Source organism: Leucopleurus acutus, assembly GCF_964270905.1.
Source record: "Leucopleurus acutus genome assembly, chromosome: 18".
Classification (NCBI taxonomy): Eukaryota; Metazoa; Chordata; class Mammalia; order Artiodactyla; family Delphinidae; genus Leucopleurus; species Leucopleurus acutus.
This window is the reverse complement of record NC_139160.1, coordinates 78,570,601-78,587,940: the sequence shown is the minus strand read 5'-3', so window position 1 is coordinate 78,587,940 and position 17,340 is coordinate 78,570,601. Positions and strand designations below refer to the sequence as shown.

Genomic DNA, 17,340 nt, shown 5'->3' with positions numbered 1-17,340 from the left:
TACCGGGAAACTCAGGACCACTCACGGTGGGGTTGGATAGGTGTAACTTTCCTCCCCCTCACCATATGTTAAACGTTTAATTTCCATTTTAACAGCCTTATTTTAAACTTGTCTTTCATGGTGTCACCTATTCCTTCTGGAAATTGGAGGAAACCTGCGACGCATGTTAGTAAATCTTCCTGTGTCCTGGTCATGCCCCTCCCCGGGCGCAGACATCAGCCGAGCCCTGCGGGGTCTGGCAGCTCAGCCTGGAGGTCTCCCGACTTGTAACTCAGCGTGCAGTAGAGGAGGCTGTTGGTAACTTGACTATAAAATCCAATCTCGTCAGGTTTTACGGACTTTTGTTCTATTTAATATCTAGTGCTAGAGTCACCTAGCAAGGCCGTCAACAACATATTCATGGAAATAGGCTGTTTTAGTCATGAAAGTGATCTTCTGAGACCAATAGGCTTCTGTGTGGGTATCATGAGCTGTGCTGGCTGCCAGACTTTGTAGACCATTAGGTGTTTAGAATGACCAGAAAGCCCATGGAAAGACGGGAGCGCCGGGGGCTCTAATTCCTCCACGTGTCCTGCCTCTGTGCACAGAGGCCCTGGGCCGGGGAGGTTCGCTTTTACAGGGCTAGTGCACTGGGCTCGAGTACCTGTTTAGGTGTCATTTGCAGAGGTTGGCCTGTAGTTGAGGTGAAAACCAACACACTGAGTAGGAAAGAGCCAAGTTCCAACGCTCCGTGGATGTGGCAGACTCGAGGCCCCAGCTCACGGCTGGGAGTCTCTCTTGGGGTGGCTGAGGACACTTCTCGAGGGCAGCAGACAGACAGAGCCCCTCGGAGGTGAGCTGGCTGACGTGCGGTGCCCAGGCCGGTTAGACCTCCAACACCCCTCCTGGGGTGCAGACAGCGTTGTTGCCCCACAAGGGCAGTGGGCTTCCTCGTCAGGGCAGGACCTAGCGGTGCCGCAAAGACCGCTCACAGCCCTGCGGGAGGCGTGGACAGCCACACGTGGCCCTTCCCTCCACCGGGTCAGGTGCCTGTGGGTCTGGGGCTCTCTGGCCGTGATCACCCCGAGTGTGACGCCTGTGATCAGGAACAGGTTTGCTGTTTCAGTGCTGTTTCATCACCGAGTTTTAAGTGCTGCCTTTTGCTTCCGTGTAAATTCAGGGTTCAGAGGTGGCACCGGGCGCCAATGTACTGTCTTTATCAAATCCACCAGCAGACAGTTCTGGTGGGTGGACAGTGTACGTTTTGGAGACGTGGATAAGGAGGGAGGCGTATGAAATGTGACTTGGCTCGTAGACTGAAACCAGAGTTTACTTCCCTTTTTCCTTGCAGGCGTTTATCCATCCAGTCACTCAACAAATGTATACGAGGCGTGGCTCTACCTTCTTAGGCAAACGCCTCCACATGCTGGAGAAAGGGTCATGGCTCTTCTCCTTTGACGGAGACGAAAGGCCCCTAATCTGCCTCCAGGGAGGGGAGCGGCCTCCGGCCTTTGGCACAAGTAACATGCATGGAGGAGATGTCATCTGCTCTGAGTGTGGCTGGGACACGCCCCGCCCAGCCCCCTGGGCCACGGTGGGGTCCCCAGCTGGAGGACCCTGGGCAGACGACATGGCCAGGACCGGGTGCCGGCCCACTCCCAACCCTGCTGGCCTGAGCCGCTCCTTAATGTTGGCTCCGCTCTGCCTGCCGGTGCTCTGGTGTCGCCACTGTCATAGCAACCGGGATGTTTCTGTAACTGGTGGGGTTGGGCAGGGCCAGGGCTGGGAGGTGGGGAGCCAGGCCACGTTCACAGCCACACAAGGTAGTTCGGTATCTCGCAGCTGTTAACCCGATTGTTCAGGGGAGGCGCGTCCGTCTCTTCTGTCCTTGAAGAGAAGTGTCAGCTGCCGCTGCTTGTGTTCTGAGGTTCTTCCGAGAATAAACAGAAAAAAATCCCAGTTCTGTGTTTTCCACCAATGGCCATCTCCAATAAGACTTTCAAAAAAAAAGGTTTTTTTTTTCTACTTTTAAGAAACACAGGAATTTGCAGCTAAATATCTCATTTGTTGCCCAAAAAGTTCCAGCAGGAAATAGGGTCACATCCTAGAGGTGTCAGCTGGAAAGTCAGCAGAGCCGGGCTGTGTTAGGGGGAAGATTTGTGAACGTAAATCAGTTTGGAAAGTGGGCGGGGAGCCGCTGGGCCCCTTCGGATGTGGGTCGTCACGCCCCCCGCACGCACCTGTGTGTGCCCACGTGACTGCTCACATCTGCCAGGAGCCGTCGGAAAGTCTGTCTTTGGACACTTAAGAGCGGGCTCGGAGCCGGGCGGGATCACGCGCCTCTTCTCAGATGGTCCGTGGTTCTGTGCCTGACGCTTGTGGACGCGCTTCCCGGAGCCTTGCGGCGTGAGGTGCCGTGAGGATAGCCGCACCCCTAGGAAAACACTCATTGGTTATTTCTTTTTCTTCACCATCTGAGAGTCACTGACGATTCCCAAAAGAAAACTTCCTAGAACCTTTTGAGTTAGAGGAGGCTGGGAGACGTGTGCTGTCGTGCTTTTACGGTCGGGGAAGCCGAGGCCCGGAGGAGAGGCCTGGTGTCCCGGCCGCGTGTGCGGCAGACCCGCCTGTGCAGAGTACAGCGGGGGCTGCTAGGAAGCCTCAGAACACTCGATTTATTGGCCCAGTTACTGAGCCACTTCTGTTCATTGCTGCTCTCCTCCGTCCCGAGCAATAAGGCCAATCAGAAGTTTGAGAGAAAGACTTCGGCCCGTCAAGCTCACCTCCACCCTTGGCAGCAGGAAGTTGCCGCCTGCGTGTTTCCCCGAGAGCGGCGTCAAGTGTTTGTGGAGTGCGGGCGCGGCTCCTCTGGGGACTGAGCTCTGAGGTTTTGGTTTGCTTTCTGTTGTTGCTGCTTTTCCTTCAGTTTTAACCAGAAGCGGTAGCGCGGCCCTGGGTGGTACTAACAGGTGTCGGCCGTGAGGTAGCGTGGCCCTGGGTGCTACTAACAGGTGTCGGCCGGGACTGGGCTGTGTTGGTGGGTGCTGGGTGCTCAGCCCCGGCCCCCTTCCTGGCCCTGGGTCTGGTTCCTGAAAACAGCCAGCTGGGGGACAGGAGGCCCCTGGGAGGCGGGAGCTCGTCAGTGGGGGTTCCTTCCAGGGAGGGGGCTTCTCCTCCCTGGTGGCAAGCCCCTCTGCTCCCTATCAGTCCACAAACAAAGGGGCTGCTCACATTTGCAGCCCAGGTGCACTCCCAGCTTCTGGCAGAGGGTCCAGTGGCTGCGGCTTCACTAATGGTCTTCGGTCAGACCCAAGATCAAAGGCGACGTGGCGTCCAAGATTCCACGGGGCCGTTGGCAGCTCCTCCCTTTTCTCCAGCGTATGTCGGGGAGGCATGGCCCGTGGCTGGTCTCCCCACCCCAGACTTCTCCTCACCGGCTTCTAAACAGCTGGAGTTCGTAGCTTACTCATCAGTAAAAAAAGAGTCCTTCTCCTTAATTATTGCCCCAACTTTGACCTAATACTATCAAATTAAATTCAAAATGAAAAGGGACCCGGGGGATGAATAGATAAGCAAAACGTTAGCCTTGGAAAAGAAGCAAATCCTGTCTCGGGCCGTGACGTGGATGAGCCTTGAGGTCATTGTGCTCAGTGACATCAACCGGGCCCAGAAGGACAGGCAGTGTGTGGTTCCACTTCTGCGAGGTGCCTGGGCAGCAGGTGGGCGGCAGGGGCTGGTGGTGGCGGGGACACGGGGCTTGTTGTTTAGCGGGTGCAGTTTCAGCTTTACGAGGTAAAGGAGTTCTGTAGGTTGATTGTGCAGCAGTGTGAATAGAGTTAACTGCGGTGCCGCTGAGCTGTATGTGTGAAGGTGGGTGAGAGGATACCTTTTAATTTCTGTGTATCTTACCATAATTTAAACATTAAAAATATTAAAGGGACCAATGTGGGTAAAACGAAACAATCCTTAATTCCTAGGCCATGGATTACTACTTTTATAGGAATCCATTGCTTTAGAGGTTAACGTATATGTTACCTTACACTGTAACAGTACAGATGGTTTTCTCATCAACACTTTGGAGGCAAGAAAACCGAGACCTCGTGAAGAGCTAATGAAAGTACAGAAGTGAGCGGTGCCTTGCTGTGAGATAAATCCATCATTGGGAAGGCGTCTGTGGTTATCAAGGAGACTGAATAATTCCATGCTAAACTGATGATAGATTTACGTTTGCTTTTTAGGTGAAGCCAAAAATCTTCCCACTTACCCGGGGCCAAACAAGATGCGAGATTGTTATTGCACCGTGAACCTAGACCAGGAGGAGGTTTTCAGGACCCAGATCGTGGAGAAATCACTCTGGTAACGTCTGCTGCCGCTTTATTTGCTGCTGACAGTTGCTTCTGTGCGGAGGGTGTCCTCACTCCATCCTTATCCTCTCTCTCTGCCTGAGAGAGGAACGGGCTCCCGGGGCGGTGACGGGCTCATGGTCCCTAAATGCCCGTAATGACCGGGGCAGGGCGGGAAGGACAGAGCGCGTAGACTTATTAGTCGGCTGAGAGGTGGGTGAGGACTTTCTAAGTCGAGATGAGCTGGGCAGTATATAGTGCAACGCAAGAGTACAAAGCAAGGATTTCAGAGCAGAAATACTTGGGGAGCTTTTTTTTAACCATCTTCCTTTTTCTGAAGAGGCTCAAGACGGGGGTGGAGGTAACTGTTCACAGAGATCAGAGACCTGGAAAGCATTGTTGCTAGACTTGAGGAACAGAGGGGTCAGGTGAGAGAGGCTAGCATTTAAGCCTTAAGACTGAGAGGTTTTCAGCCTAAGAAACACGTCCGTGCCCCTCACCCCCAGCTTGTGTAGGAACCGTTCGGAGAGCCTGTTAAAGCCCGGGTGTCGCCCCAGGCGGGTAGGGTAGGGTGGTGATTTGCATTTCCCACCAGCTCCAGGCCTGCTGGCCCCGGACCCTGCCCTGGGGTAGGAAGTGGTGGTACCTGTGGTCACAGTATGTCTCCGGGAGAGGGAGTGGGTAGGTGAGGGGGGCCTCTGCCGCCCTGGCAGGCGGGCGGGGACGGTGGTGTGAGCCTGGGGGAAGCACAGCAAAGCCGGTGGAGTCCCAACCAGAGTAAGTGGTTCTGGAGCCCGTGCTGACAGTGGGCCACCCTTGGGCTTAGAACTGTGGGCTGTATGGGTCCATCCAAAGAGCTGTCTTGGGCTTGAGAACATTTTTAGCAGATGAATCATATCCTTGCATATTGCTGCTTCTAAGTGGGAACAAACAGCACGTTCTGGTGACTTAATGAATTTAACTTTTAGAAACTGTTAAGATCTCCTGCCCCCGAAACATGGAGACACTTCCCTTCTCCGTGTGCCCCGTTGTCGCCCAGACTGGCAGGGCTGCTCCTGAGGCCCTGTGTTATTTGAATGCGCCCTCCGGATTCTCTGAAGTAATTTGTTGAAGGAGAACGAGAAGACTGAGGAGTTTGTCAGGAGTCGCGTGTGGCTTTGGCGCTAATGTTGAAGGTGCTACCGTCGCCCTCAGGGCTATTTCCGTGAGCTCCCCAGGAGAAGAGTCCACGTTAGAGGGTCTCTGCAGAGCTGGGCTCCCCGCAGACCTGCCGGGTGAGGGTCTCTGGGAAGGGAATTTGGGAACCTCTGCTTTAGTTGAGGCCGAGAAATAGGGACCATTCCTGAAAATATTTCTTACACGTTTAGAGATAGAAATCATAGTTTCTGGTTTTGATGGCATAAGAAAATGAGCTTTTGGAGCAGAAAAGGGAGGCTGAGAGCGAAATAAAAAGAGTGGTGTAGTAATATTGTCTCTTCTGGGAAGTCGGCTACCTGTGATACAGCCAGAATCGGGCAGCCCCCAAACACTGTCACCAGGAGCCAGTTAACTCTAGTGAGTGTGCCGAGGTGATTCTCCCACCTCGTCAGAGCGTCTGACCCTTCACAGACCGTTCCTGCTTTCCTCAGACAGTTTTAATAAGCTTAGTTTTTGAAAGGTTAATTTATTCATTAGCTCAATTAATATTTATTGAGTGCTTATCTAATATGCCAGATAAGTCAGGGAGCGCTGTAAGCAGAAAGTTAAAGCTGACAGCAAATAAAGAGACAAACCTACATGAAATAATTCCAAGAGGTTAAAAAAATATGAGACAAGAAACAAATGGGACCTAATTAAACCTGAAAGCTTTGCACAGCAAAGGAAACCGTAAACAAAGTGAAAAGACAACCTGCGGAATGGGGGAAAGCATTTATAAATGATACTACTGACAAGGGATTAATTTCCAAAATATACAAACAGCTCATACAGCTTAATAACAAAAACTCAAACAACCCAATAAAAAAATGGGCAGAAAACCTAAATAGACATTTCTCCAAAGAAGACGTACAAATGGCCAACAAACACATGAAAAGATGTGCAACATCGCTAATTATTAGAGAAATGCAAATCCAAACCTCACTGTAATGAGGTACCACCTTACACAGGTCAGAATAGCCATCATTAAAGAGTCTACAAATAATAAATGCTGGAGCGGGTGTGGAGAAAATGGAACCCTCCTACGTGGTTGGTGGGAATGTAAACTGGTGCAGCCACTATGGAGAACAGTATGGAGCTTCCTTAAAAAACTAAAAACAGAGCTACCATATGATCCACTAGTCCCATTCCTGGGTGTATATCCAGAGAAAACCATAATTTGTAAAGATGCATGCACCCCAATGCTCATAGCAGCACTATTGACAATAGCCAAGACATGGAAGCAACCTAGATGTCCATCACCAGGTGAATGGATAAAGAAGATGTGGTAATATATATATAATGGAATATTACTCAGCCATAAAAAAGATGAAATAGTGCCATTTGCAGCAACACAGATGGACCTAGAGATGATCATACTAAATGAAGTAAGTCAGACAGAGAAGGACAAATATACGATATCGCTTGTATGTGGAATCTAAAAAAATGATACGAGTGAACTTATTTACAAAACAGAAACAGACTCAGACCTAGAAAACAAACACAGTTACCAAAGGGCATAGCAGGGGAGGGGAGAGGGATAAATTAGGAGTTTGGGATTAACCATACACAATACTATATATAAAATAGATAAACAGCAAAGCCCTACTGTACAGCACAGGGAACTATATTCAATATCTTGCAAGAACCTATAATGGAAAAAAAGAACATATAGATATATTCTGAATATATATTCCTGGATCACTTTGCTGTACACCTGAAACTAATATACATTGTAAATTGACTATACTTTAATTTTAAAAATGATTTAAAAACATGGGTGTGTGTGACCATTTAGTATTGAGGCAAAACCTCTATTTATGCTGGTGAGGGGCAAGCTGGCCACCCCAGACCTTGACTCTGCAGTGTAAGGGCAAAAGCAGGTAACCTGCGGCATAAGAGAAGTGAGCGAGGAAGTTGTGCCTCCGCTTGGTGCTGAGTACTTGAAATCACAAGCTGGCTCTTGGAGTGTGTAGCCTGAGTCTGCACCACATCCGTGCTTCAAAAACCACTATCCATACACATACGTTAATGCAATCTTGGGTTAGTAGTTTGTACCTCCTGCTGAGGCAATGACAGGGCAGTCGAAAGCAAATCCACTCCTCTCCTTCAATCTAGGTCTCAGGATTCTCCAGTATAACGTTTCAGGGAGCTTGAGCTCAGAGGAGAAAATGCACAGAGAACACAGAAATAAAGCGTCATGTGCATTTTCCAAGAGAAACAACAGACAGCAGAATCAGGCCTGCAGTGTTTGCAGAATGTCAGCTAACAAAGTTTAGTGAACTTAAAAGTAATGAGACAAGATTGAAAACATGAGCAGGATAAGGAACGACGAAGAATGCCTGCACCAATTTGAAAAAGAATCTAACAGAATTTCTAAAAGTGCAGATCACAAGAATTTAGATGAAAAACTCAGTGAATGAACTAAATAGTTGATTAGACATAGCTGAAAGGAAAATTGGTAAAGTGGAAGGTACATTTGAAATATACCCCAGAGGGACTTCCCTGGTGGTCCAGTGGTTAAGACTTTGCCTTCCAATGCAGGAGGTGCAGGTTCAATCCCTGGTCAGGGAGTTAAGATCCCACATGCCTCGTGGCCATAAAACCAAAACATAAAACAGAAGCAATATTGTAACAAATTCAATAAAGATTTTAAAAATGGTCCACATCAAAAAAAATCTTAAAAAAAAACCGAAATCTACCCCAGAGACACAAAGGAATGGAAAGTGTGAGAGAGGTTTAGAGACACAGAAGGTAGAGGGATGTCTGAACACGTCCTGTGGGAAGTCCTAAGGCCAGAGACCACGGGTGGAGGTCACAGGAGGTGGTGTCTTAATGCAGCTCAGTTCTTGAGGGGCCGAACGTGGGGGGCAGAGCCCAGTGGCACAAGACCCAGACCCAGATGGCAGCTGCGAGGGTGGAGGGAAGGGGGCATGCCTGGGTGACAAGGAGGGCACTGCACCCTGGACAGGCCACCGGCACCGGCAGCCGTCAGGGTTCAGTGTTGCCCGCACAGAGCAGCTGCACACCTTGCTGTGTTATGGCCCTAACTCCCGCATCGTCCTCCAGGCTCAGCATCGCCTGTGAGGGCTGATCATTTGTTTGGCAACGTTGCTGTAGGAAACAAAGAGCCTACGTCTGATCTCTGGACCTGAGGGAGCCGGCAGGACCTGGTGCCCTGTCTGGGGCTCATAGCCAGAGGGGCCTCGGTGGCCACAGAGGGTCAGTGCCACCCAGCGTGGTCTGTCCTCCCTCAGGCTGGAGTGCAGATGGAGCGTGAGGGTGAGAGGGAGGACACACACCCCCTTCCCTCCTTTCTCCAGGGGAAGGGGGTCCAGGAGTCGGGCTGCGGCCTGGCTCTGTGGGTGTCCCCACGCCCTGGGTCTGCAGAATGTCGCTCACCCGTGAGCAGGTGTCACCGTCCCTGCCTTCCTTTCCTGCGTGTCTGGCGTGGGACAGTGGGCACTGAGAGGGGACTGCTGTTGCAAATTTACTGGGGGAACCCCCCTGGTCAGACCCTTCGGGGAGAAGGAGGCTTTTCCGGACCGTCTCTCCTCCAGGACGGTGATTCGGGGAAAGTTCTGTCCTCCTGAGAACGGTATCTTCCTGATGGTGCAAGTGGACGGTGTTCACATTTAACTTTTTACAGCTATAATTTTTAATCATTTAAATGGCAAGTCATCATTTCTTTACCATTTATTTAAACAGAAAGGCTCTATGAAACTGTGTTGTCAAGGTCCGGGCGGGTTAGCTGCCTGCCTGGGGCCACAGTGCATCTGCGGAGGGCATCCTGGGGTCCCCGGGAGGGCAAAGCGGAGCTGAAGGCTGCCTGTGGAGAAAACCACCGTCCTATCCAGTAAAGGGAGCACGTTCGTGCTACAGTTAAAAAAAGGAACTCTTAGGAGCTGGGTTGGCCCAATCGTTTGCAGGCGTATCCCATGAAGTGCTAGTTTTTCATTTCCTTTTGTCCATGTAAGTGATTATTTTGAGGATGACATTGCCCGCCTCTCCCCTCGACAGGCAGGAAGCGGCTCCTACTCTGACCCTCACTTTCCCCCAGGGCAGCTCTGTTGAGACTGTGCTGAGCCTCCTGCCTGGACGCCCGCCCCCCCATATCCAGCCCAGAAGCCCCTCCCTCCCGCCCCCGTGGGCCTCTGGACCCGACGGCCCTGACCCCGCGACTGTGCCTCCTTGCCTCCCGCAGAGTTTGGTTGTGTCTGTCAAGCGATAAAGGCAAGTTAGAAAGTTGTGTTCACAGTAAGATTCCTTTTTGTTTAAAAAACTGGCATAGCTCTAAAAATGGTCTGGCATGTGAGGACTTAAACGCCAATGTGGTTATTTTTTCTGGGTAGTGGGATTATGGGCAGTATTTTTGTTCTTTTGTTGGTAGGTTTTTTTTGTTTGTTTTTGTATTTTACATAACATCAGAAGTTAGTAAAATAACCGCTTTCTGGAGCAAGTGAGGAAGGAGCTAGCTCATCACCACGCTTATAGATTTGGGTGTCATTACAGAATCTCTAATCCCGTCACTCTCGCCAAGAATTTTCCCGAATGAAAGGCTGTTCCCCTGCGGGTGGCTTCCGGTTTGGAATCAGAAGGAGCCTGTGGGTCAGTGACTTGAGAGGGTCTCTCTGTTCCTCCGAGAGATGCAAATTGCTCAGAAAATAGAGCTTTGTGTGGTGGCCTCCGCGGTCTTCGTCTCCGGGAGGGAGAAGTTGTTTGGGGTTAGGGTGTGACAGCACAAGAGGGAGTCCGTGGTTTGGGAAGAAAGACGTCATTTTCTCAGATGTTCTTAATGAGAACCAAGTTGTTGACTAGAAAACACCAACTTTGAGATTATGAGACTGTACGATAGCATCATCTCTCCTTATGTTTCTTTTCTCTCTAATTTCTCAAGTTAAAGCTTAACAAGTAAGTCTTTTTGACATAAATGCAGGTCTCAGGCCCAGACGTTCCACACCACCCTTCGCCCCAACGGTCCTGGGGAGCTCCAGGCGGGGACCCTTCCACTCCCCCGGTCATGGGGAGCTCCAGGCCGGGGGACCCTTCCCCTCAGTCCTGGGGCACTCCAGGCGGGACCCTTCCAACCCCCAGTCCTGGGGAGCTCCAGGTGGGGACCCTTCCACCCCCCCGGTCCTGGGGAGCTCCAGGCGGGGACCCTTCCACCCTCCCGGTCCTGGGGAGCTCCAGGCGGGGACCCTTCCCCTCGGTCCTGGGGAGCTCCAGGCGGGGACCCTTCCCCTCGGTCCTGGGGAGCTCCAGGCAGGGACCCTTCCCCTCAGTCCTGGGGAGCTCCAGGCGGGGACCCTTCCCCTCAGTCCTGGGGAAATCCAGGCGTGGACCCTTCCCCCCCGGTCCTGGGGAGCTCCAGGTGGGGACCCTTCCCCTCGGTCCTGGGGAGCTCCAGGCGGGGACCCTTCCCCCCGGTCCTGGGGAGCTCTCTGGTCCAGGGTGGGCCTTCAGCTCAGAGCATCCCCCCGACATCGGGCTCCAGTCCTCACTGAGCCCCTGAAGCTCAGGATGTGGGGCTTCTCACAGGGCTTCCCAGATGCCCAGCTGACCGCCGTGCCCAGGCCCAGGTAAGGCTGGGACCCTGCAGGGAGAGACCACCCTGCAGGGAGAGACCCTGGGCCCACCCTGTCCACTCTCCCTGAGTAGACAGTCAGTCCCCGTGGAGCTGTGGGCTGGGCAGTTTGGGTGTCAGGATGCTGTGGTTAATGGGTTCCTTTGGGGTCCCCAAAAGCTCCCCAGGCTGCCGGCCCCCTCATGCCCCCAGGCTTCTCCCTGACACCCTCCTTCCCTTGGGGCCTTTCTGAAGGTTCTGGAGTCCGGGGGCTTCAGTTACCTTAAGAAGCGTGGCCAGGCCTTAAAAGGACAGTCCGGGTTTGAGTTTTTGGTGAGGACACGTGATTTCTCTGGGGAGGGTGGGGGAAGGGGAGGCGCTGCATGTGGGAGTCCCGTGTGGGGTGCACCCCATGTGAGCAGATGGGGAAACTGAGTCTGGAAGAAGTGAGGAACCCGCCAAGGCCACGTGGCCGTCCGCCTTGGGCTGCTTAGGCAACGGGCTGCAGGTCACCCATGAGGCCGGGCTCCGGCACAGACACCCGGCTGTGCTTCTGGAAGAGCGTGTTGCTGGCCCTGTAGGCGGGCGCCCTGGGTGCCCTTGTGCCCTGTGATCCAGCCTTGTCCTGCGGGCCAAGACTGGCCCAGGTGGGGTCCAGGTGGGGTGCTTCTTCCCCAGCATTTGGAGGAAACTGTGATCTGACCTCCAAGGCTCCTTCCCCGGGAGGGTCAGCTGCATCCCTCCGTCCACATCTGCATGAAGCTGGGGGCAGGCCCTTGTTTCTCCATCCGTCCTTCACGTGGACGGAGCGCCTTTCTCTCCTGGGAGCCGCCCCTCCCTGTGTTCAGGCCATGACCCGCGGCTTGGGGGGAGGCTTCAGCTGAGCACCCGGCCTCCCAGTGAGCTGCAGTAGCTTATCGAAGCCTCAGAGACAAGCTCTCGGGTGCCGAGGGCCGCGCTGCTTTAAAATCGCCATTTAGAGGAAGTGAGGGAGAAACCAGACAGGGTTCCTCCTGCTTCTGGGAGCCATGGGCGCTTCGCGCCTGGGGCGCGGGCCCTCCCAGTGCCGGGGTCCCGCGAGCACCAGCCCGTGCAGGGTGCAGGCTGCACGAGTCCCCTCCCTTCCCGACTCTTCTGTGGACGTCTGAATACAGTATTTGGTCTCATGAATTTTAATCCAGGTTTTAGTGAATGGTTTAACCACCTGCACATTTATTAGCCGAACGCAGAGCTGTTCAGAGCCGGCCGGCACCCTTTTCGGAGAACGGGCCCTGCCTGCCTGGCTTCCAGCTCTCTCTGGGCCTCGGCGTGGGCCCCGGGTCCCCGCTTCTGGGCACCTGGGCTCCGCCAGGGCTGCCCTGTGGCGCATCCGGGGCTTGCGGGGAGGCTCCCCTCTGTCCCCGTGGCTCCCGCGCTCCCCTCCCCCAGATGCTGGGAAACGGATGCTGGCGTTTGCAACATAGGACACAGCACACAGCACAGGGAGAGCCTCGCGTCTGGCCCCGGCGGGGGCAGGGCAGTGCCGGCCGGGCTCTGGGGGGCCCGGGGAAGGACTCTGCGGTCCTGCGGGGGGGGGGGGGGGGCGGCGCCCTGCCGGGACCTCTCGCCTGCACATCTGGGCTCGCGGAGCCAGAGGCCAACAGCTTCCCGTCGGAGGCTTTTTCTCTTTTCCCAATTCTGTGAAACTGCATTAAACTTCTCCCTGTAATTAGCGAGGAAAGCGCTCTGGCCGGCCTCAGAAGCCAGAGGCCGCGTTTTAATTCCCTTGTCAGATAGTGGTAGTTAAGGCCGTCCAGTCCTTTGGGTGGCATTTTCCCTTTCCCTGGACAAGCCTGCAACCGTGCAGGGCATGAATCCTGCCTCTGCTGCTGCTGAGCTGTGTGCAGAGATGCCCAGGCAGAGGCACCAGCTGGGGGAGCTGGGGTTGTGCAGCCCCTCTCAGTGCCCCAGAAAGGAGAGTCTGTGTTGCAGGCACGTGGGGGGACCTCACCCCACTCCCCACCATCCACAGCTTCCTTTTCTTTTGGAAATATGCTTCCAACTCTGCCCCCTTGAAGAAACACTGCAGGCTTTCCCATCGACCAAGAAGGGGGTGGCCTGGCCGCATGCGGGCACCAGGGGGCACGCCTCTTCCACCCCCAGGATGTCTGCCCTGCTCCCTCACGCCCCTGTGGGCCCTGCTGATGCCAGCCCCGACCTGAGAGATGCCACGATTGGGCTGAGGAGGCCTTTGTGCAGGGACCCCCTGGGCTTCTGGTGGGGACAGCCGGGTCGCCTGCCTGTCCCTGTTCGTGGACGACAAACATATCCCTTGTATGTTGGGCGTCAGGTACTTGTCTTTTACTTTGCAACATAAATTTAAAAGTTCTCAGTGGATTAGTATCCTGAACTTGAAAAGAATGTGGAAAGATGGCCATTTGACAGACAATGAGCCAGACATTTCAGCACAAAGCGAAACGAAAGGCGCCCACACGCGACAGACACGCGACAGACACGCGACAGACATCCAGCCTCACCAACAAGGCAAACTCCTCAAATGGAAGCAGTAGGTTTGGTCACCAGCTTAGCAGAGTTTGTAAACAGTGATGGAGACCTTCCTGGAAGGTCCGTGGCCCCAGAGCCCGGGATGGAGGACGCCCTCCCACCAAGCAGGCCACCTCGGGGACTGTCCTGAGGACACCAGGGCTAGGGACGCTCCGGTGGTGGACGTGGGGGAGGACTTGCTGTCCGCGTGTTGGAAGGTGTGAGGCCTGCGGTTGTGGCCACTCAGATCTCAGGTGCCGTTTGGCCTTTACTTACTTGGGAAGTGGTCCATGGCCTCATGTTAAAGGAAGAAGCCGACTGTGTACCAGGTTGAAGAATGTAGCCCCACTTTTATTTAAAAACATGTGTCTTTATTTTTATTCTATATCCATATATCTTTAGAGAAAAAAACCTTAAGCATGATATACCCTAGGATGTTAATTCTGTTACTCACGTGCTGACATCTTTATGTATTTTTTAAATTTTTGGTTTTTGAAAAATAGCTTCGCTGAGATATAATTCACATAGCATATAATTTACCCATTTAAGATGTGCAGTTCTGTGGTTTTCATTATATTCAGAGTTGTGTGGCCATCACCACAGTCAATGTTAGAACATTTTCATCTCCCTAAAGAGAAAGCCATTCCCTTCCCCTGCTCCCCAGCCCCTGGCCACCAGGAGTCCACTTTGTCTCCACAGATGAGCCAGTTCTGGTCATTTCACGTACAGGGAACGGCACCCTGTGTGGCCACTTGCGTTGGCTTCTCTCGTTGAGCCTCAGCGTCAGAGCTGAAGGCGCCAGTGGGTCAGGGGCTCCGTTCGGTGTGTCCGTCCTCTGTTGATGGACGCTTGGGTTGTTTCTGCTTGCACGTACCGGTTTTTGTGTGGATGTGTTTTCATTGCTCCCGGACATACCCCTGGGGGTGGGCTGTTGGGCTATAATGGTTACTCCGGGTTTACCGTTTTGGAAGAGTGGTGGCCCCATTTTACATTCCTACGAGCAGCTCAGTTTCTGCACGTCCTCACCTGGGAAAGTGAATTCTGGGTGCAGGACCACCCTGTCCCGGGGCTCCTGTGCCTCCAGGGGCCGGGGGTGAGATTTGTGTCCCCCATGTGTAACCGGCTGGTGTCACGGCTCTGTGTCAGGAGGTGGCAGGTGTGGGACTGAAGGTGCTACCCTGTGACCCCCCCATGAAGAGGGTCCTCTGAGTGGGGCCTGGGCAGTGTGTTTTCTAGAAACCTCTCCAGGTGATCCTGATTGCAGCCGAGAGTGGGGACAGTCCCCCGAGATAAAGCCGGGATGGGGGCCAGGCCGTGGGCAGGGACACTGGAGGCAGGACTCGCGTGTGTGGCCGTCTCGGGGGCAGCCCTGGAAACACCTGCTGTACGCGTGCGCCTTCTCGCGAGGCCTCGGCCGCAGCTCTGACTCTGGGGGGACATGCCTTCGGGGCTCTGGCCCCCAGGACATGGCGGGGGAGAGCAGCTGCCTTCTCTGCACGCCTGGGCCTCAGGCCAGCACGGCCCCTCTTCCTGCTCCGGGTCTGAGCTGGTCAGTAAAACAAGCGACACCTGTTGGGTGCTTCTGACGGCTGCACCACAGGTGGGCTCGTCCCCTCCCGAGGGGAGGCTCTGAGGCAGCTCCTGCGTACAGGTCCTTCCATGTCTGTCACCTGCCATCGCCTCCCTCGCCCCCCCCCCCCGCCTCCCTCGGCCCGCCGGGACCACCAGCTCCCAATTTCGTGTCCCCCACGTGAGGTCACAGGTGCATGCCTGAGGCAGGCGCTTGGAAGCCGCCCCCCCAGGACTGACCTCCCCTCAGGACTGATCACCCCCCAGGACTGACCCCCCAGGACTGAACCACCTTCAGGACTGATTCCCCCAGGACTGACCCCCCAGGACTGACCCCCCCTAAAGAATGATCCCCACAGGACTGATTCCCCACAGGACGGATCGCCCCCAGGACTGACCCCCCCTCAGGACTGATCACCCCCCCAGGACTGACCCCCCCTCAGGACTGATGACCCCCCAGGACTGACCCCCCCCAGGACTGATCCCCCCCAGGACTGACCACCCCTCAGGACTGATCCACACCCCAGGACTGAGTCCCCCCTCAGGACTGATTCCCCCCAGGACTGACCCCCCCCAGGACTGAACCACCCTCAGGACTGATCACCCCCCAGACTGACCCCCGCCTCAGGTCTGATTCCCCACAGGACTGATCCCTGCCCCAGGACGGATCCCCCCAGGACGGATCCCCCCAGGACAGATACCCCCCAGGACCGATCCCCCCAGGACGGATCCCCCCTCAGGACTGATCCCCCCAGGACGGATCCCCCCAGGACTGATTGCCCCCAGGGCAGGGGACGCCGCCTCGTAGAATCTAACGGTGCCCCTTCTGTCTGTGTCCAGCCCCTTCTACGGAGAGGACTTCTACTGCGAGATTCCGCGGAGTTTCCGTCACCTGTCCTTTTACATTTTCGATAGAGACGTTTTCCGGAGGGATTCAATCATAGGTAGGTACCGACCGACCAGGGTTTTCTTCATTTTCTCCGCCTCTTCTGAGCGGGGCTCATTCTGGCAGAACTCCCGGGCACGCCGTCTGAGCCGGTGAGCCACACCAGCATCTCGCCTGCCCTTGCTGGCCGTCCCGGAGCTGCCCTGTCACTGTGTTCTGGGGCGACACACCACGAGCTCACGCGGGGACACGGGGACATGCGGCAAAGGCAAACCATCCTTCAAGGCGAGAGTGGCGTCCCCCCAAACGACTCCCGAAGCCTTCTCCAACCATCCCACCACCCCAGACCTTGCCCATCCCTGAACCCAGCACCCATGTATGGGGGACTGCGATGGTATTAGGGTGCACTCATAAGTATTAGGGGCTCTCGGAGGCACTGGGATGCTGTCAGAGGTACTGGGGGTCTCAGGTATTGAGGGTCCCAGAGGCACCAGCGTCCTGGAGAGAGTGAGACCCACCTTGAACGTGGAGCCCAGAGCCGCCCGTTTGGTGGGCGCCTCTGTCCCGGGAAACCTGTCAGCTCCCCGTGGCACCAGAATTAGACCCGAGCTGCCCAACGTGGGCTCAGCTGTGGCCATGGGACCCCAGCTGATCGTCGCTGGCCCGGCTGCTCCTGGCAGGAGGCGACTCAGTGCTTCGCTCCTGGACAGAGCAGTTGAATCTGGCGGGCCCGTGACACTGCAGTCTCCCGCCCGCTCCTGGGGCGTCTGACCAGCTCCACGCACTGCCCATACGTGACTGGTCAGGGGTGTTTGCGCCCAGGCCAGCAGCCCTCAAAAAAAACAAAGTCTGGGGCTTCCCGGGTGGCGCAGTGGTTGGGAGTCCGCCTGCCGATGCAGGGGACGCGGGTTCCTGCCCCGGTCCAGGAAGATCCCACATGCCACGGAGCGGCTGGGCCCGTGAGCCGTGGCCGCTGAGCCTGCGCGTCCGGAGCCTGTGCTCCGCAACGGGAGAGGCCACAGCAGAGAGGCCCGCGTACCGCCAGAAAAAAAAGAAAGAAAAAAAAAGTCTGAAGGCAGCTCTGGAGCTGAGGTCCTTTGAAGAAGCATCTGGCAGTGTTTCCAGCACATGGATCAGAGCTTCCCACACTCGTCAAAATGCAGATGCTGGGTATTGGGTCTGGGGCAGGGCCCAGGGTCTGCATTTCCAACAAATAGCGTTCTTGGAGACTGCTGTGTAGAAATCACCAGTTTGTTCAGGAAGTACACGGCCTAGATGACACAGCAACTCAGATAATTCACACT

General features: G+C 54.8%; 1 protein-coding gene across 1 annotated transcript in view; it reads left to right on the top strand.

The window, feature by feature from the left end:
* The window catches only part of RASA3 (RAS p21 protein activator 3), an 86,322-nt gene that overhangs the window by 29,247 nt on the left and 39,735 nt on the right, over nt 1-17,340 (top strand). The window contains exons 2-3 of the mRNA XM_082859204.1: nt 4,218-4,335; nt 15,991-16,094. Coding sequence (XP_082715330.1) covers nt 4,218-4,335; nt 15,991-16,094 — 222 coding nt within the window. The remainder of the gene's footprint in view (nt 1-4,217; nt 4,336-15,990; nt 16,095-17,340) is intronic.